The sequence below is a fragment of the Vigna unguiculata genome, chromosome 2 (genome assembly GCF_037176805.1).
Source record: "Vigna unguiculata cultivar grain cowpea cultivar isolate G323 ecotype 2 chromosome 2, ASM3717680v1, whole genome shotgun sequence".
Classification (NCBI taxonomy): domain Eukaryota; kingdom Viridiplantae; phylum Streptophyta; class Magnoliopsida; order Fabales; family Fabaceae; genus Vigna; species Vigna unguiculata.
Window position 1 is genome coordinate 29,490,372 of NC_140793.1, and position 20,797 is coordinate 29,511,168.

Sequence of the window (20,797 nt, forward strand, 5' to 3'; positions counted from 1 at the left end):
TGGTAGCTAGTAGCTTGTAGGTAGTAGCTACTAGCTAGGAGCTAGTAGCTATAGTTAGTAGCTAGTAGTTACAACTAGTAGATAGTAAATAGTAGTTAGTAGTTAGCAGCTAGTAGTTAGTAGCTAGTAGTTAATAGCTAATAGCTAGTAGTTAATAGCTAGTAGCTAGTAGTTAGTAGCTAGTAGCTAGAGCTAGTGGCTAGTAGTTAGTAGATAGAGCTAGCAGCTAGAGCTATAGTTAGCATCTAGAAGCTAGCATCTAGTAGATATTAGTTACTAGCTCTAGCTGCTACTACATGTTCTAGCTGCTAGCTATTTGCTGCTAACTGTTAGCTATTAGCATCTAGCTACAAGCTACTAGCATCTAGCTACTAGCTGCTAGCTCTAGCTACTAGCTTGCTAGCTGCTAGGTCTAGCTACTAACTTGCTAGCTGCTAGTTACTAGCTACCAGCTACTAGCTATTAGCTCTAGCTAGTAGGTCTAGTTACTAGCTACTAGTTGCTAGCTACTATCTGCTAACTATTAACTTCTAGTTGATATCTACTATTCTCTAACTTTAGCTACTAAAACCTAGCTACTAGCTGCTAGCTACTAGGTACTAGTTACTAGTTACTAGATACTAGCTGCTAGCTACTAGCTGCTAGCTACTAGCTGCTAGCTACTAGCTGCTAGCTACTAGCTTATTTTGACATCTCAGCTGACATCTTAGAATACACTAATATTGGTACACAACCATTACTGAAAAACTAACATTGAGATAGCTGTTACGTATTGAAATTCTTTCATGTATAATTTACAATGACAATAACATAAAGGCTTTAATACCATGTTAGATTTTAGCTTTAGACGTGCGATATAGGACTTCCCAACAGTCCCCTTCACTCACTCACTTGCCAAACGAGGTGATTACTAAGAGGAGCTATAGGCTATTATACCGTGACAACATTAAAACAAAGGATAAAGACACATGAAAAAGAAGAGGAATATAATCTTTACATTAGCCCTAATAGAGAGTCTGAATACACAAGACACAAATAATATATAAATATGACAACAGCATAATACAGACATGTGTGTGAATTATCTAACAATTATATCAAGCTTAATCAATATTCTTCTTTTAATGCACGCATGATGCTTCCATTTACTTACACCAAACTGAAATATCCATACTGCTTGAATAACCCTTCAAGGTTACACTTGCACTTCATTCTCCACTCTTCTTATGAGAATGATTTCTCATATGATGAAAAGAGCTGAAGAAAAGGATGAATTGGCCAGCTCAATTTCACGTGAACTGGTTGTCCAAAACTATAACTCCATACCATGTACAGCATGTGCATAAATATTAAAACCATACACACAGACAAAGGCAAAAGATAATTTAAAGCTTTTCCAAATGGAATGAAGTAAAGACAAATACACTGCCACGACCACAACTCCGCCATAATTTATTTGTTCTCTTTCGTTTCAACCCCATTTTTATTTCCAAATTTAGCTTCTCTGTGTCATTTAACTTATCTTTCGATTAATTGACTCTCACCAATTTCACATGTTGAAAATCCATAGTGATATGATTAAAACAAAATGTAAATTTCAATTTATAAATCAGTTTTTGTAAGATTGATTCTATCTAAATTCAAATTTTAAGATGATATTTGAACTTACTTTAGTCATTGTTGATTGCTTACAAATATTGATTTCATGTTTAGGATGTAAAGTTTATAAAAAGAGAATGAAACTTTATGTTACAAATCAGTTTGGTATGCTTGGATTATGTCTAAATCTATTTTTCTAGAGTTTTCTGCTACTTAAAAGTCATTTTCAATGAACAAAGAAGAAGGACATTACTGTTTCATATAGCTTGATTCTACATTTTCATGGACAATAACTAATACCTGTTCATGTGATTGAGAGATAGTGAGAGTTTATATCAATATCTGATGAGTGAAAATGTATTTTAAAGATAAAATAAGAAAATAAGGAATAAACTTACAGAAATCTGATCCATGTAGGTTTGTTTACTTAAGTTTTTTAGTAACAAATTAACTACGTCTTTAGAAAGTACTTGCTGACAGAACTATGAAATTTGTCAGTAAATTTTACCATGAAACTTGTCAAAATAAGTTAGAAGCTAAATGATGTGATAAGTTTGATATATTAAATAAGTATTTAATTAAATTATTTATGAAAACTTGACTTAAAAGATATTAAAAATCTAGGAATGAGGATTTTCTGTGAAGTTAATTTGTTAATACAGCAAATAGGTAAGGACAAGTTCATATTTGAGCTGCAGTTCTTTATGATCAAAAAAATACTTCAATTAAAATAAAATTGAAAGCACCCTTTTGTATATTTATCTGCCACAAACTGATTTCTCATTTCGAAGCCTTACAGAAGTAACAAAATTTGTGATTCAAATGAGGAGAGAAACAAAAATTAAAATCAAACCACTTGATCTACAATCCTCTCTCTGAATTGAAACTCTGATTATGTTCCAAACCATGTAATTGAGTGATCCATGATTCGTTCCACCCCCAACTTGCATTTCATTGAAGTTGAATGAACATGACAATGCTATCCAGCTTGTTCTAATAGGTCCTACACTTCACGTGCCACATACTTGTTCCTAATTCTATGGGACCCTCTTTCTATTTCTCCCATTGCTTTTAAACCAGTAACACTAACTGTTGCAAGGCCTCAACTTGTATTCAAATTCTGATGTCACACTCATCATAGGCTTATTATTTAACTTGAACAAACTGATATTGTTAGGTCTGTGCTATAAGTTAATTTTATCAGGCATTTTCAGACTTGTTTTCTTAATTTTCCTCTTCTGAAGGTGAAGATAACTCAGATATACTTTCCAAAACTTTCCCACAATATCAAGCAGTTTAGTTTTTGTGAAAGAAAAATGAACACATGATTTTTGGAAAACGAAACTTGGTAAATGATAAGTTTACCTAAACTTATGTCCTATTCATGTCACTTTCTATCACAATTTCTTATGCTTGTCAGTTAGTGTGTGCAACACAACAAAGGGTGTGAAAAGATAAATATTGGCCTAAAAAATCACACCAGAATAACTTCAGGCCATGTTAGCCTTCTCTATATAAAGGTCCTCATCATTACAAATCTCAATTAGAATTTAGAAGAGAGAACACTCCTTGAGCTCCACCCAGATCACAGCAACATTCTTGTGAAACTAATTCCAATTTACATGGCTTCCCAATTTGATGGTGTTGTAAGATCCAAGAGACTAATTCACTGTGCAGCCTCTTATGGAGAAAGAGGGAGCCCTTGCTCACTATCTCATCTCCAAAACTATGAATATCTTCGAATCCAACCCCATGGTAACTTCAAAGAACATCCTACTAACAACATGGAACGTGAAAAGGGTACAAAACGTGGCACAAACCGAGGTAGACAACAAGCACAAAAGCTTCACAGGTTGGGTTTCTCATACCTTGCATCATCTTTTCTTTACATAGTCATAAAGGTTAAAGCCTTCTACAATGGATTCCTTGGAGAAGTTTCTGGTGAGGCAAAAACAATGAGCATTGAAGCACCAATGACTACTGAGACATATTTCTCAGTGCCAGTTCTTCCAAATTAACACAGTTCCTACCTCAGTAGGGGCAACATGCATGTTCTCATGTCTGGTTCACTACTATGTTGGAGCACATAAAAGCAAAAAATAAAAAATGTCCCGAGTGTCTATATTATTAAAATTGAGTAGAAATTTGTAATCAGGTTCTGACTAGAGTTGCACTTCTATGGGCAGGTTTCTTGAGAAGTTCCCTGCTGGATTATGAAGTAAAAATACATTTTTTGGGAACTAATTGTAATGATGTAATGTAATAAATAAAAGTTGAACAAATGTTATTTTGTTCTACATATGGGTGACTTTTTTTTGGCCAAAAAGTTGCTGAAGTGCTAATTAACTACATCAGTATATGTGTGTTAATTAAGATTAACTAATTGCACCACTAAACCATTTAATGCAAATAATATGTTCCATTTTGAATGTTCTGACCTCGTAAAGTCGAGATATTTGAACTAATACTATATTTTTAAGTATGTTTCAAGCCCAGAGACTATTATTTGATTAGACCAGCAAAGGTGTATTCCAGAAGATTCAGACATACGCATTTACATTGTTCCAACTAAACTTGAATGTGAGATTAGTTAGCCCACATATATTCTATTTCTGTGTAAAAATAAGTTCACCAGGATTTGTAGAAAATTCCAGAACATGAATTTGTCACCACTCTCGATGGATTTGTTTGGATTCTTCAGCACTGTAGCTTTCTGATGAAGAGAAGGAAGCATGACATAGAAAAAACTAATGCAAAAAGAAATTTAGCAGTAATTAATGTATGAGATATGTAACGTCCGGATTCTCACCATCCAATAGGAGAAAGAAAGAGCAGTGTGAGTATAATAACAGCACATGTGGAAAACACAGCCCAGCAAAAGATGAAATTGAAATGTTTGAATCATGAATGTGTTAAGAGCGAAGATTAAAATTTGAGTACCTTATTTACCGTATGGATAACTTTTGACGAACACTCAAAACGTGAAACTATATTATGAAAAATCAGAGAGAAAAGTTATATATTTACATGAGATTTGATGTGATTAAAGAAGACAGGCAGAGAACAAGGATCTCAAAGAGGTGCTCCTTAAAAGTTAGGATAAACTTGTTTAACTTTTTTAGAGATTCATTGAAACTATTTTATTTTAACGATAAACATAGTATTATGAATGACAAAACCTTTCTTTATTATGATGACTCATCTGTAAAGAATATAATGATGAAATTGAGAAATTTGACAAGATTTTCATATCCATTAGCACAGCATTCATTAGGTCAAGCTCCCGTAAAGATAATAATTTCATGAAATGTGAGAATTTATTGAGCATTTATTATGGTTACCTCAAGAATCTAGGTCGAGCTCGATTCCAGTTCATGGAAAAGTTAGTTGAAATGTCAAATATTTGATGTACCGCACACGGCATCCCAATTAAAGTTTCTGATAGTGACCTGCGATATATAGCCATAAAAGGTACCTCTATCTGTACATACTGTTTCCCAAGTCACGAGGGAAAAGTTTCCATTACCTTCCATCCAAAGACGAAAATGCAAGGATTTTTGTTAATCACCATGAGCCCCACTTCTTCACTTTCCTTTGGGTCTGGTTCAGATTTCGGAGACAGGTTTATGCTATCTATCTAAAGGCTTATACGATCTAATTTTTTTAAAGATATGAACTTTCCTCAAAGAAAGTCATTATGATTTCATTTGGTATTAATCTAAGCATTTTGACCATTTTCTTGAACTTCTTGTAGAATGAAGCTCGCGTTAATGCATATGAAGAGTAACTACTCTGCGCACTTCAGATTATGTAGTTTACCTTAATTGACACGAAGTAACATGTGTGGAACTTAAGCAACCTTAAAAACATGAAAACTGAGAACACAAAACTTACAAGTCTGGCCCCCCCAACTTGCAATGTTCGTGGTCCCAAACGAAACGCACCAATCATAACTGTGGGTGTCAATTTATGAGGGCCCTGCTGCAATCTATGACATTGGTGATAACAGTAAACTGTGCTAAGCATCACACGAATAGACAGATGAGAGCCGTCCAACGATTACGTAAAACAGAGCACATTAGCTAATGGAACAACTGAAATTTCAAAATTCCTTACACCGGCAAAACAAGTAAATTGGTTTCATTATTGCACTAACAATGTGAAAAAAAAAAATAAAATAGATAGTTAGCTATTGAGTTTGCCATTGTTGCAAAAATTATTTGTTGGATAAAAAAAGGAGAAAGATGAAAGATGAAAATAGAGAGAAAAATGATGGGAATAGGTAGGAAATAAAATAAAAGTTGAAAGTGTTTAATTGAAAATAAATAGAGTATATAATAAATATAAGAGAAATGGGAAGATGAATATAATAAATGAAAAATATACTAAAAAGATTACTAGTAATAGTAAATGTCCCTACTTTCAAAAATATATCTCCTCTAACTTTTCTCCTCCAAGCATCCTTCACTCATCCACCCTATATTTTTCATAGACAAAACAAAGACAAAGTGATGCTTGGAGTTTATAGCCAATAGGAAGTGCATTCTCACAAGGTAATGTGCGTTATGGGAAAACAGTGATATGTGCAATCTGATAGGTATAGGCAAACATTGACTTCGTAAATCAACTGGGGTAGTCATGTCACAATCATGATGAACATCAAATTTCTGTCTCGTATGGACAGGTTCAAAACTTGCACCACAATCATAAAAAAATAATATCCAACGAAAAAGATCATGGTCGTCTGATGGGGCCAGTAAGTGATGCTGGCCTGAAAGGACATCCGATAGCCAAAATAATCACTTTGGTTTCAAGATTAACAAAGAAATTTGGAATAGAGACTTTTTCCAGTATTCCTTTGAAATAAATAATGACATTTAATCACAAGAATGCTTTATCTCCAAAAAAATACAAAACAAAATATTGTCGTAAAAGAATACATATGTTCACATAATTTCTGAAACTGTCTGCTCAGAATAAAACAACTTTCAAATACTGGGCTGCAATTTTTGGGGGGTAAGTCAGACAAACTCAAACGAATTTTTCATCACAAAACAAGGATTTCCGCATAACAATAGCATTGTGGTGACTTTTAGCCTCCTTGCCAAGTGCCTGTAATGATTTTATGACATAATTCATTGTACATTTGCTCCTAGAGCCTTGCTTGCATCTCCAAAAAGGGGGAGGAGATGGAACATGAAGCCTGGTAATTTAAAGAACACCTGGCATAGAAGAATGTTTACTCCTTGATGATTTCGAACTCAGCACCAATTGGTAGATGATCACTAGGATAACTAAAGTTTGGCAGTCCACCAACAATATCGGCTGCATCTGAGTCTGGAAGCTCAAGAAAACTAATTGGTTTAATGTGATCAGAAGGGGAAAATAAAACATAGTCGAGTGTTCCAGTGAAGTCAGGTGTGTAGTTTGTAAATGGTGGCTCTCCTCTTGTAGAAGCATAGACACTACATAAGGGAATAGGAGGTGACTCCTCTAAACAGTTCAGCATCAGGTTTGATGAAGGATTTCCGGATACAAGATACTGGTAGACCTGAAAAAAAAAAGGGGAAAATGCTATCGGTTACTAAAGCTTTAGAGGAAATAAAGCTCGTATTTTGAAAGCACATCCAAAGCTATGACAAGTAATCAAGCACGACTAAAAGTTACATAGACAAACAACAACAAATTCATACAAGATAGAACTATGACAGTACAAATTAGTCAGTTTGCACTGTTCGTTCTAATGCTAACTAAAAAAAATCTCGAGAGCTTCTAGTTTTTATATAGTCATACTTTAGAGTTTTATATTTATTTTTGAATAATAAACAGTTTTTAATCAATTGATATGAATCATAAACATTGAATTGTGTTCAACAGATTTTGTCAAACTCAGAATTTGCACGTCGGATTACTTGTATAGTTTGGTCATGAGTTCCTTAAAAAAAACTGCAATTCTTCTAGGGAGGAAGTTAAACTGTGCAGCACTTTCAGCTATGGCATCCCATGACACATTTTTGTGATTTCCTTTTACCAATAAAATATTTTTTATGTCATTCTACTCTTTTCCACTGAGGTTGAACGTTAATCCATGACTATGAGTTGCTAGCAGATTATCAGACAGGATCTCTTCAAATTCCAAGAGAAGAGTTGGGCTAGATATGACTATAGCAAAAGCACAGTGACATTAGAATTTAGACAAAAGAAGAGAAGTTGAGGTTTAAGTAATGCTAGTACCGTGTCTCCTGGCTGAGAATTGAAGTCACCAGCCACAATGACTTCAGGTATGCATTCGTATGTATCTGATACCAGTGTTTTAAATTTTGCCAGACGGGATAGAAGATATTTAGCTTGTGCAAGCTTGACATCAGCCCATTGAGGATCCCTGGGGCAAAAATATATGTAATATATTAATTCCACCACCAAAGTTAAGCAAACCCATGTTGCCATACACAATCCATATTGAGTTAAAATTTCATTCGAAGACAACAATGGAAAAAATGAAGTAAAACACACATAAGTCACTTCATTACCAATAAAGATGTGTGTTGGCCACAATAACAATATGACGAGAGGGATCTTTGAATTTAAATGCAGCCATTATTCCAACACAATCACGCTTCAGTCTCACACGGGGATCATTGGGATCTCCACGGTCTTCTGTATTTGATTTAGAACCTGAATAAAAAATTTAGTAAATAAAGAAATTGTATACTCTAATCTGTACAGACATCCAAGTAACCTCAAATTCTGTGTGTCAAAAACAATGAACTTAAAAGAAACTATAAGAAAATAGCAAAAGTAAATAGCTAAGAAAAGGAAAACAGGGAACACTGATGCAATAGAAATAAAGTTGCAGAAATAGAATTGAGCTCCCACCAGATCATCAGTCATTTCATAACAAATATTAAAACAGTATATAGAAGAAAATAGAAAATCTTTTAAGTATCCTTAATATGAGAAGAAAATCTATATTTTAAACAGAAATCTTTAATTTCATTTTGCATTTACCATTTTTGGGTGCCACATCCTTTTGTTTATCAACATGGACTGTCTGAATATTGGTGTGATCATCATCGTTCGAAGAGTTCCCATCTGGAATAGACTTTACAAGATCATTGTATTCAATTTTCTCCTCTATGAGCAACTCTGCACTAAACAAAAAAAATCTAAGGATAAATTTAAGTAGATGAAGGTAGTTAGGACTGACCATCAATGAATATTGTAATCACATGTATTAAATTCTTTTGGAGAGAAAAAGGGAACTAACAATTAACTCCAAAAGATGAGATAGGAAAGAGAGATAAAAGATACAAAGAACCATTCCATTATAAATATTAAAGAACCAATATCAAGCAGAGTACCGTTATTGGTGGTTTTAATTACTAGCAAATTAAGTTGAAATCGTTCCAAGATATGTGTGTGCATGTAATACACTGACTTTGGACATTAGATTAGCAAAGTTATTGTAGTTCTCCCCAACTTTAACAAAAACACTTGTATCCACTCTATGTGAAAAATTGTAGCCACTCACTAGCCACTGCTTAAAAACTCAAGGTAAAATTAAAATCATTATAACACACTCCCTTACTTTCATAGCTACAAGTTTATGCCTGTAAAACAACCGCAAAAGATTTGAACATACCAGTCATGCTTGTAAAATAAGCCACACCCATCACGCTTCTGACCACTTCTCTTCATATAAATCGAAGAATATCCTAAATTCTGCATGTTTCCTTTGTAAAAGCTTTCAAATTCATCAACTTCCTGAAATGATTCATGATAAGAAGAAGAGCATCACTTGAAAGAAAGTAATCAAGGGGTTAAAATTTACGCATAAGTTATAAATGAAAATAAACAAATTGGAGATTGAAACTCAATCTTCTCAGTCACTTAGATTGACATTCTCGACAATCTCCCTATTCACTCTTTTGGATAACAATTCAATTCACAAATTACCTTGACAACTAACCAAAAAATTTTCAGCCATCCCCAACTTTCTGAGTGTAGTATTCGTAATCTTCTAAATAACCAATTCTTTTCAGTCTTACTTATTTCATCATTTATCTCCATGTTAAACTTAAAATAAGCTTGTATGAAAATATAAATTACTCTCGTTGTAAATCCAAAATATAGTTTATATTCAACAATATTTGTTTATTAGGAATTTAATCAAATAATAATTGACATATTCAAAATATCTATTTATTAATTATATCAAAATAAGCATGTATCTTGTACTGAGCACTAATAACCATGCCAAACTACAGTTTGACAAAAATAAAAAAACCTGCAGGCAGAAAAAATCAGCTCCCAAGTCCTTGAGAACTTCCAAAATTGTGTTTGAACGAAGTTTCCATCTACAGGAAGCAAAATCAATTAGTCAAATAAGCGTGCAAATTTCACATTCATCATTTGAAACCTTAGTAAATACAAGGCACATTAATTACTTGAGAGACGAAGATGGAGAATGCGGGAACGACGAGCTCTTCACATAAACCTACATTACAATCAGACATTTTATATATATATATATATATATATATATATATATATATATATATATATATATATATATATATATATATATAATAAAAAAAAAGTGAATAAACTGTATCCGTATATTCGTTCAGACAAAATTCAAAAACTGTTACAATTAGTGTACCTGCGCCAATATGTTATACGAAACAAGACTGAATCTGAAGCCTGAATAATTAAAATTGAGAAGCGAAAGAATGTAACTGAATTGAACAACGTCAAATTCAAAGGAGATGGGAAAATCAAGGTTAGGTTCGTTACCATCAGGTTTACTTCTAGAATGTATGTCTGAGCCTTCCACGGAAACGAACTTGCGAGATGCCGGCACAGAACTCATCTTCCTTACAACACTTCATTCATTGATTAATTCAGTAAAAGGAACTCAGAGATTTGTTCAAAAGATTGTTAATGGGATTTGAATGTGTAAGCACAGTACCTAGTGGTAGAAGATTTCGAGCAAAGCACGGCACATGCACCACCCATTACCTTCAGCATCTCTGCAGGCGATAGAACCGATGTGGCGGCGCTTTTTGTGATTCGAACTACAGGCCCAAACTAGTTCACCATGGGCCCAGGCCCGGACCTTTTTGGCCCATCAAATCTACCAAGAACTTTGGTTTGGGGGTGTTTTTCCTCCACCCCATCAATTTTTTTCCTGCACACCATCAACCAGATTTTGCTTTTGGTAACAAACTAGGCTAATTCCGAAAATATCATTTCGAAGACACTGGACTAATCCTATTCCGGATTAAAATTTTCAGAAGCCTGTGATAGGGTGCAGAAAGAAAAATTCAATGGAGTGCAGAAAGAAACACCTTTGGTTTGGACTGCCTCAGATTAAACTTCATTTAGGATATTTCTTTTTGTAGTCCCGTAATTTCAACTTGCACCCTCATGAAATAGTGAAATAACTTATTTGTTTTTATCTTCTGCACTTCATTCTTTTCTTTTTCTTTTTACACCACTGTGCATTCTCTTATGCGGATGTGTTTCTATTGACGGATCGTACTATTAATGCTACTGTGCAGTGCATGTGTGAATGTGCATGTTTCAATAAAGGGTCTTTCTTCCTACACCTCCAAGCATTTCTTCTGCACCTCCAAAAAATCTTAAAATTTCCAAAATACCCTTTGACCATTTAAAGAAACGCACGGACATCACACCCCCAAAAATACTTCCGGATGTCGACTTCCAGAAGTCAAAATATATGACTTTCGGAAGTCAAAAATCATCACCGGAAGTCGACTTCCAGAAGTCAAAAATCATCACCGGAAGTCGACTTCCGAAAATCAAAAATCATCACCGGAAGTCGACTTCCGGAAATCAAAAATCATCACCGGAAGTCGACTTCTGGAAGTCAAAAAAAATTACGGAAGTCGACTTCCGTATATAAAAAAAAATATATTTTATTTTATTTAATTTTTTAAAATACGTATACAAAATTATAAAACATTTAAATTTAAAAAAGATTACTTTAAAAAATAAAAAAATAACAAATAATAAAATTACTAAATAAAAAATTAAAAAACAAAATTGAAAAATAATTTAAATTCAAATAATAAAACTTTAAATAATTTAAAAATGAAAATATATATATATATATATAAAACGGAAGTCGGACTTCCGTATATATATACAAACGGAAGTCGACTTCCGGTATTAAAAATTATAAAACATATATATTTTATAAAGTTTTATTATTATAATTTAAATTATTTTTGAATTTTATTTTTACTTTTACTTATTTTATTGATATTCTTATAAATATTTTATTTATATATTTTATGTATATTATTTTATATTTTATTTGAATTTTTTAATTCTGCTTAAAATTTAAATATTTAATTTTAATCAAATTTTTAAAATTTTTTCAGTTATACATTTTTTATATTTCTAAATTTAAATTTATTTTTATATAATTTATTAAAAATTTAATAAAAATAAAAAAAAATTAAAAAAATTATATTTAAAATAACATATATTAATAATCAAATTTAAAATAAATTATATATCATTTTAAAGAATATTTCTATTTATTTTTATTTTAAATTTGATTATTTATATATTATTTATTTATATTATTTCAAAATTTCTAGAAAAATTAAAAAAAAATTAAAAAAATAAAAAAAATAAAAAAAATATATATATATATACGAAAGTCGGACTTCCGTATATATATATAAACGGAAGTCAAAATCCGTTTATATATATATATATACCGGAAGTCGACTTCCGTGTATATATATATATATATATATATATATATATATATATATATATATATATATATATATATATATATATATATATATATATATATATATATGTATATATATATATTTTTTCATTTTTTTTAATTTTAAAGTTTTGTTATTTTAAACATTTTAAAACTTTTTCAATTATATATCTTTTTATATTTTTAAATTTAAATTTATTTTTATATAATTTTTTAAAAATTTAATAAAAATAAAAAAGAATTAAAAAAATTATATTTAAAATAACATATATTAATAATCAAATTTAAAATAAATTATATATTACTAGAATTCGATTTTAAAAATATTTCTATTTATTTTTATTTTAAATTTGATTATTTATATATTATTTATTTATATTATTTCAAAATTTCTAAAAAAATAAAAATAAATAAAAAATAATATATATAAACGGAAGTCAAAATCCGTTTATATATATATATACCGGAAGTCGACTTCCGTGTATATATATATATATATATATATATATATATATATATTTTTCATTTTTTTTAATTTTAAAGTTTTGTTATTTTAAACATTTTAAAATTTTTTCAATTATATATCTTTTTATATTTTTAAATTTAAATTTATTTTTATATAATTTATTAAAAATTTAATAAAAATAAAAAAGAATTAAAAAAATTATATTCTTTTTTATTTAAAGTTTTATTATTTTAAAATGAATTTAAATATTAAATAAAATTAAATGAAGCAGAATTTTTTTTTATTTTTTTGTTTTTGTAATTTAAAGTTTAATATTATTTTAATTTTACTTATTTTTATTTTTATATTTATATTTATTTAATGTTTATATTTTTATTTTTATATTTATATTTATTTAATATTATTTAAAGTTAAAAAATACAAATTCTAAAATAAATTAAAAATGTTAAAAAAAAAAAAAAATTTACCTTATGAAAGTCGAAGAATTTTTCTTTGACTTCCCGGAAGTCAAATATTTTTTAACTTCCGGAAGTCGACTTCCGAAATTTTTTTTTGACTTCCGGAAGTCGACTTCCGGTGATACATTTTGACTTTTGGAGGTATTTTTGACTTCCGAAAATTGACTTCCGGTGATATATTTTGACTTCCGGAAGTCAACATAATTTTGGGGGTGTGGTGTTTGCGGATTTTCTTAAATGGTCAAAGGGTTTTTTGGGAATTTAAAAAAAGTTTGGAGGTGTAGAAGAAATTTTGGAGGTGCAGGAAGAAAGACCCTTCAATAAATTTGAAAGCATTTGACAAACTAAAGTATAGATGTAAAGATGTAGAAAAAGACGAATTTTTTTATATTAACTAATAAGTTAAAGATGTTTTTAGTAATTTAAAACAATAACGAGTATTAGAACAAGAAAAAAAAAAGTATTAAGATTGATATTAGAACCGGACAAATATGCATATATACATCTGTACCTAATTTAAGAAAATAAAAAATTACTCATACCTAACGAGAATATCTCATTAAAATCAAGATAGTTTTGGTAATATATATGAATATGAATTCATTTGTGATACCTAACGATTTCCCAATTGAGTGTTGTCTTGTTCAGGGACTTATTTTATTGAAAAAACACATCCTATGAGAAATGTTTCTTTTTTTTTTTAATTTGTATTTCATAATGTATAATTCAAAATATAAATTTGTATTACAAAATAAAACATACTTTTTAGAATACAAATTTATATTCTGAATAGTATAATTCAATATGTATTTTTTATTTTATATTTTAGAATATACAATGTACATTCCAGAATATAAAAGTATTAATATTAAACATTTTTTATTATATAATAAAAGTGATAAAGGTAAATTTTAGGATTTTATGAAAAGGACCAATTTTGTTTACATACAGATGGAAAATACGGAAGCATGAAAATTTTATTGGATGTGAGGAATCATGGTGATGACATGAGACCGTATTTGAGTTCAAATGACTGGATAAGCTGAAGCAATATAAATTAGATTATACAGATTCCACTTGCGTAGCAAACAAATCTTCAATCTTCGTTTTATAAATGCCAACAATCTCAGTGTATCACCTGGTATACAAGAATGTTTAATACTTGATGATTTCGAACTCAGCAACAATTGGTAGATGATCACTAGGATTACTAAAGTTTGGCAATCCACCAATGTCATAATCTTATAATTGCAACCGAAATTAAATAATTATTGAGTTGCAAACCTAAGTTCAACGATTTCACCAATTACACTACAAATATGTTTTAGGTTTCATTAATCACCGCTCAGCTGAATCAATTCTCTAGGTACTTGGGCCAGCTTCATCATGATTCTTACAGCAAAACCCAGTATCGTGAGGGCGTTCGTCAGAGTGATGTTCATCTTCATCGCTGTCATCTTCATCAAAGGGCTTCTCCTTATGGAAGATACAACACCTTTTGGAACTCTTCTTCTGCATGAACTCATTGTCCACGGTGCCCTCTTTCCAACTGACCTTTTTCTTCCTGCGATTGAGGGGGAGGAAAAGTACTTCTTCTGGTTGCTGTTGTTGGTGCTGAGATGAAGAGATAGATGGCTCAGAGTTTTGAATTGTTATGGTGGTGGTGCCAGTGATGGAAGAGGAAGACATCACTATTGGCCTGGTGGTGTTCGTGTGTCTGTCCATGACTGTTCTCTTAAAGTTCAAGAGATTGGAGAGACAAAAATACTTTGTGGTTGTTCTGTTTCTGTTTGTTCTCCAATCTGCGTTCAACTTAGAATATGAAATAATGTCAATGCTTAATAATCAAATTTATTTTGACAAAGTTATGTGTTGTCAACTTCTATAATCAAGCATCAACAATTAAAAATTAATCGCATAATCTCCTCCACAATTAATCCAATAATTTTGAATTTCATCATCCAAAACAGAGTTGATTTCGTAGCATTCCCTCCCAGCTTTTCAAGCCATATAATTCTTTGTTCCGAAAGAAACAACACCATTTCCCAATTTGAACTTGAACCTGTAATTCCTAGTCCCACCCTTATTGCATTGATTCCAACCACAATTAACAATTAAACATTAACACACATACACCACAATCAACCCTTAGTTACTTGCATTCAATTACATAATCCCTTCAATACATTAACAGTAATATCCAAGAGCTACAATCACAGTCGGTATAACATTACCCATAATCACAAGCACAAATGTCATAGTCAAATAAAACAATAATCCTTTCACTCAACGCCACAAAACAGCACAGAATGAGTTTAAATCACATTAATTAAATCTCAAAACCAAAACAGAATACGAGCATACGAGATATTTTAAAATGACCAGCATAGCGCCAGAAGAGATTGTTGATACTGAAAGGGTCTCACCGGAAACAACAACAGTGGGCTTGGAGGTTTGCACGAAGAAGACTCCAGGGATGCGCCGCAACTCTGGGAAGCTTCGACGGAGATGGCAGAGGCGACCTAGGGATCCGAAATTGCAGTGCAGCGAGACGCAAGTTACGTGGTGATTGAGGAAGAAATTGAAAAGAAATAAATCAAAAGAGGGTTCCTAAGGGTTGAGAACCTATGCGTGAGGGCTTGGTGGAGAATCAGTGTGCGTGAATTGTGTGGTTAGTGGAAGAAGACTTCGAGCATAGCACTGCACGTGCACCCAATGCTTTCAGCATCTCTGCAAACGAGAGGAACAAAGAGATCACGGCGCCTTTTATAATTCTAAATAAAAGCCCAAACTAGTTCACCATGGGTCTAGGCCCGGACCTTTTTAGGCCCATTAAATCTAGCAAGAACTTTGGTTTGCACTGTTTCAAATTAAACTTTATTGAGGATATTTCTTCTTGAAGTCCATAATTTCAAACTGCACCCTCATGAAACAAGTGAACTGACTCATTTGTCTTTTTTCTTCTCTACTTCGTTCTTTACTTCTTGTTAGACCATTGTGCATTATCTATACAAAATGGTGCCAAATGTGTGGTTTATAAGAATGAAATGGGTTTGACTATCCTATCTTTATTTAAAAAAAAAAATTAATAATTTCCATCTCAATTCCCATTTTTTCAACTCAAAGCAGTTATATTTTGCAATTCTACGTTTTTTTTTTACTGAGGTTGAATATGTTTTTACCTCTTAACTTTCAGTAAAAAAATGTAATTAGTTTCTTTTTTAAAAATTTGACTCAATTTAGTCTTTTAAACTTTAGAATTGTGTAAATTTAGTCTTTCAAACGTGTTTTATGATAATATTTGAGTTGTTTACACAGATTGACATATGTTTACTTAGCTGATAAACGTGTTTGAAACGTTAAATAAACTTAATAAAATTTGGTTAAAATGACTAAATTTGGTTCAGAAACTAAGTTGGATCAAAGTTTCTAGACTAATTTTAATTTTCACTAAGTTAAAGACCAAAAATATATTTAACATTTTTACTATTTTAAATACTAATTAAATATAATTTTTTACAATAAATCATATTATTAAGTATTAAATGTTAAAAATATACACTTTTTTATATACATATTTTATTTTGTATTCAATTTCAAATATAAGACAAAATATTACAATTGTATAAATATCGAAAATTAAATAAAAGTAAACTAAACACACGCAGAAGATAATCTAATTATAGAAAATGTAAAAACTTACGTGAGTTTTTTATATTAGTTCATAAATTAATCATTTTTTTTAGTAATTTAAAATGAAAACGATGATGAGAACAAATACGAGTAATGAGATTGCTATTGGAACATAATTTTCTTATCAAAATGAAAACAAGTTTTGATTATATCCATGGACATGAGTTCATTTGTGTATCTCATATACTCGATTAAAGCCAACAAAACATTTTTTTTCAATCGCTTCTCCTCCAATTGAGTGTTGCCTTTTCTCAGAGATTTTTTTTTTTAAATACGCTCTAAATTCGACGGTCCAAGATTTTTCTTTTAGAATATATATATAAATATATATATATATATATATATATATATATATATATATTTTGGTACATTTTTCCTTTAATGAAAGTCTTTTCATATCACTGAAAAGATACAATACTAATGAAACCTGAGTATAAAGAATTGACATCATTATCGATCTAAAACTTTAAAGACAGTGGGTTTATATAAATCTTTATCCTTGTATAATACTCTAATTTCTCATTTATAATCAATGTGAAATTATTAATGTTAATCATATATAATAAAAATCCCTCTATGTACACAGTCCTCGACTAAAACTAAAAGTGAGAAAGGTAAATTTAGGATTATAAAAGTGGGAGTTACAGGAGTACAGAAAGAAATGACCCGTGATTTTATGAAAATGACCAATTTTGTTTACCTATAAATGGAGTTTTTATTGACATGACACTGTATTTGACTTCAAAACCAGAGTGTGGATAAGCTGAAGCAATTCATTGGTCAATTTAGATTATAAAGATTCCAGTTCCGTAGCAAACAAGTCTTCAATTTTCGTTTTATAAAATGGCAACAAGCTCAGTGGACATAATCTTCTTTTCCATTATCACTTTCCACCATTTGGTGCAACAGATTCACATTCATCTATCACCCATTAATATTATTTCTGCGCATTCATTCAAGGCTTTTTCTGTGGGACATGTTTTCTGATGAAGACAATTAGGTTTCATGATGACATGTTTATGTTTCAAATTCAAACCCAATAATAACATCACTGTATTTCAGTGTTCATACCTATAAAATAACATAATATATATATTGTGATTTTAATCAAATCGCATGCCATTGTCATCCACTCGCTATTTTCCATTGGAGTGTCCAATTATTGATCCATTTACGATAAGATCGCATAATGACATTTTTTTTTCTGAAATTTATTTAAGAATATGGTTTGAAATCTTAAGTCCTTATTCGTTTGTCGTCTACCACTTCTCATCAATTAAGTATTATTTTTACTTTGTGTTTTAGTATTCGTTCCCATTAAACAGTTTCGAACTTTACCACAAGCTTTCATTTACTTTCTTCACCTACCTATTCCATTTTTTTTTTCATAGTAAATCCATTTAAAAAAAAAGTTAACAAATATTAGGAAGTGGAGTTAAGCCTATCCTAACCTCATAAAACTGACTTATAAAATGAGGTTTGTACTCATTTATATATTTTTTAAATCGTTTTATATCTCAAATTAAGTAGAACTATACATAAATAAGTGGCCTGATAGTGGCAATATACCCAACAAACAATAAATTTTTCCATAGTAGGTGACGCAATAGAATGAATAAAATATCAAATATTATTAAGATAGATGTTAACTATGACTCTAATATCATATTAGGAGGTGAACATTAAACCTAACTTAACCTCACAAAACCGACTTGTAAGAAGTTTACATCCACTTGTATATTCTTAAATCGTTTTATCTGGACTCCATCAAATGAAAGTCTATTAACATTAATTACCATAATAAACATGTTCGATGTCCATATTGAGAATTATTTTTAAAATATGAAGTTGGATTCACAACATTTGTCATAAGAAAAGACAGATATCGACCGCGGTGAATGCCATTAATTGATTTAAATAACACATAACGGGCACCACAGAAATTCTCAGAAGCACGTTTCCTCTTAAGCATGTTAAGCAGTTGCTTATTCTGGTGATTGAATAACTTGCAGGTGCAGTTTGGTGGCTCCCTTACTTGTTCCGTTAGTTAAACCAACTGAATTAATATATTATATATGGAACAAATAACAAGTGAGGGAGGAACTGCAGAGTTAGGTTTACCATCCTCATTGTTTTTTTCCAGTGACGTTTTGCGATTGCTTTCTTCTAACGTGCTTCTCATGTTATCCAAACAAGTCCTTTTCCACTTTCGCTTTCCGCGTTCTCTCTCAACTCCCGGTGGTTCCATATTAAATGCATTTGGCCATCACATGTCCCATGAGAAGCACTTAAATTTTTGAGCTGCCACTTTGTTCCATCTCGCATATGCCTTGCCTCCTACATATATAATTTCTCTATGCTTATCTGCTTTTGCTTAGACAAATCATTAACATTAATTATTTCTGCAAGATTCTCATCAACCATCGATTAAGACTTGTAATCAATGTATTCAGATATATTCTTTTCATAAACAACCATGTCTTCTTCTACTATTAATATTGTTTCAGTCAAATGAACAGTAACTATTTTTTAAAATATTTAACATAATTGTAAAAATTATTGTTTTGGTCTACCAAGTATATTATTCCTAAGCAATGGTTTAATATTGATTAATTACTTTTAAAAAATATTGAAGTGGGATTTGTCTTTATGCATTAATTAAAATTATATATATGGTCAGAAATGAAACTTATAACAAAATACACCTTGTTAGTTTGTAATAATTGATTCAATAATATTTCAACATGTATTTTAGTCGTCTAAAGTTGACTCATTGCAATATATTTATAGCTAATCAAATTAAATTTTCAATGATCGAATTAAAAAATTCATGACTCGCTATAAAGTAAGTTCAATTAACTTATTTAAAACTCAATTCGAAATGTGGATCAAGACGATGGAGTTAATTGATTTTGACAACTTAAATTATTAGAATAAATTAAATAAAATCATCTTCATTTATAGAACCATTTCTATTGTAACATCTTTGACAATAATTAAATTATGTATAAATTGTAAACTTATACTTGATGAGTTATATACAATAATATAGTTTAAGAATTTGTGAAGAACTTCAATAATAAAATTTTCATAACTAAATAGTCTCACATTCACTTGTTGTATTTTTTTTCTTCTTGTTTTAGCCAATGACCATTGGTATATTTTTTCAAAATCCTTGCTCGAATACTTAATGTGTAAGTTTTTATTTATACTTCCATTTTCAATTGAGCTGAAAAATAATATTTAATTAATATAATTTGTCTCATAATATTATGTACATATTATTATTGTTGTAATAAATGTAATTATATTATATTACATAATATTACACATACTAAATATACTTATGAACATAATATATCTTGAATATCATTAAATCTGATGATCGATGCACATAAAATGATAAATCAAATAGCAAATATATTCTCAATTAATTTTGTTTGAAAATTTACATTTTTTGTCCGCTACTCCCTATAGATTCAACATAGGAGTAATTACTTAATTCTTTCTCGTAATCATTTTATTAAATTAATATAATTATTCTCATAATATCACGTATATATTATTCTCCTAATAAATATAATTATAGTATATCACAAAAGATTAAACCATAATAAATATAATTACAAGTATAAGATACCACAAATTTCATTAAATCTGATTATTGGTGCACATAAAAATGATACATCAAATAGAAAATATTCTCAATTAATTTTATTTGACAATTTACATTTTTTGTCCACTTTTGTCATTAAATTCAACACATGCATTAATTACTCAATTTTTTCACATACTCATTTTATATATTCA

General features: G+C 30.3%; 2 protein-coding genes and 2 long non-coding RNA genes across 7 annotated transcripts; 1 reads left to right on the forward strand and 3 right to left on the reverse strand.

Moving 5' to 3' along the window:
* Positions 1-2,927: 2,927 nt before the first annotated feature.
* Positions 2,928-5,215, reverse strand: LOC114173000 (uncharacterized). Its single transcript, XR_014992772.1, has 2 exons — positions 4,941-5,215; positions 2,928-4,586 (listed from the first exon to the last, which is right to left on the reverse strand). It is a non-coding gene; the product is annotated as an uncharacterized LOC114173000 (long non-coding RNA).
* Positions 3,313-3,898, forward strand: LOC114172999 (uncharacterized). Its single transcript, XR_014992771.1, has 2 exons — positions 3,313-3,451; positions 3,786-3,898. It is a non-coding gene; the product is annotated as an uncharacterized LOC114172999 (long non-coding RNA).
* Positions 5,216-6,452: 1,237 nt separating the features above from the next.
* Positions 6,453-16,022, reverse strand: LOC114168229 (DNAse I-like superfamily protein). Of its 2 annotated transcripts, none has more exons than XM_085669985.1 (10): positions 15,970-16,022; positions 10,396-10,487; positions 10,262-10,302; positions 10,047-10,096; positions 9,887-9,956; positions 9,242-9,363; positions 8,608-8,750; positions 8,130-8,274; positions 7,834-7,981; positions 6,453-7,150 (listed from the first exon to the last, which is right to left on the reverse strand). In XM_085669985.1, exons 1-10 carry the CDS (start codon positions 16,020-16,022, stop codon positions 6,839-6,841), a joined length of 1,176 nt encoding a protein of 391 aa, XP_085526111.1. In that variant the 3' UTR covers positions 6,453-6,838. The 2 variants fall into 2 exon arrangements, with proteins under 2 accessions (XP_085526111.1, XP_027908781.2); XM_028052980.2 differs by lacking the exon at positions 15,970-16,022 and adding an exon at positions 10,571-10,705 and having other exon boundaries at positions 10,396-10,484.
* LOC114174711 (type 1 phosphatases regulator ypi1-like) lies at positions 14,372-16,041 on the reverse strand. 3 transcript variants are annotated; one of them, XM_085669986.1, is made up of 3 exons: positions 15,920-16,025; positions 15,721-15,816; positions 14,372-15,106 (listed from the first exon to the last, which is right to left on the reverse strand). In XM_085669986.1, the coding sequence occupies exon 3, from the start codon at positions 15,017-15,019 to the stop codon at positions 14,657-14,659; it is 363 nt and encodes a 120-aa protein (XP_085526112.1). In that variant the 5' UTR covers positions 15,020-15,106; positions 15,721-15,816; positions 15,920-16,025; the 3' UTR covers positions 14,372-14,656. The 3 variants fall into 3 exon arrangements, with proteins under 3 accessions (XP_085526112.1, XP_085526113.1, XP_027915350.1); XM_085669987.1 differs by having other exon boundaries at positions 14,372-15,096; positions 15,920-15,936; XM_028059549.1 differs by having other exon boundaries at positions 15,721-16,041.
* Between the last annotated feature and the right edge of the window lie 4,756 nt (positions 16,042-20,797).

What these genes read in the sequence shown, in the direction of transcription:
- LOC114174711 (XM_028059549.1), bottom strand. Translation starts at nt 15,019, where the DNA reads ATGGACAGACACACGAACACCACCAGGCCAATAGTGATGTCTTCCTCT.
- LOC114168229 (XM_028052980.2), bottom strand. Translation starts at nt 10,629, where the DNA reads ATGCTGAAGGTAATGGGTGGTGCATGTGCCGTGCTTTGCTCGAAATCT. An exon ending in TTCTAGAAGTAAACCTGATG is followed by an intron (nt 10,303 to 10,395) that starts GTAACGAACCTA and finishes TTAATTATTCAG; the next exon opens with GCTTCAGATTCAGTCTTGTT. An exon ending in CTGATTTTTTCTGCCTGCAG is followed by an intron (nt 9,364 to 9,886) that starts GTTTTTTTATTT and finishes GAATCATTTCAG; the next exon opens with GAAGTTGATGAATTTGAAAG.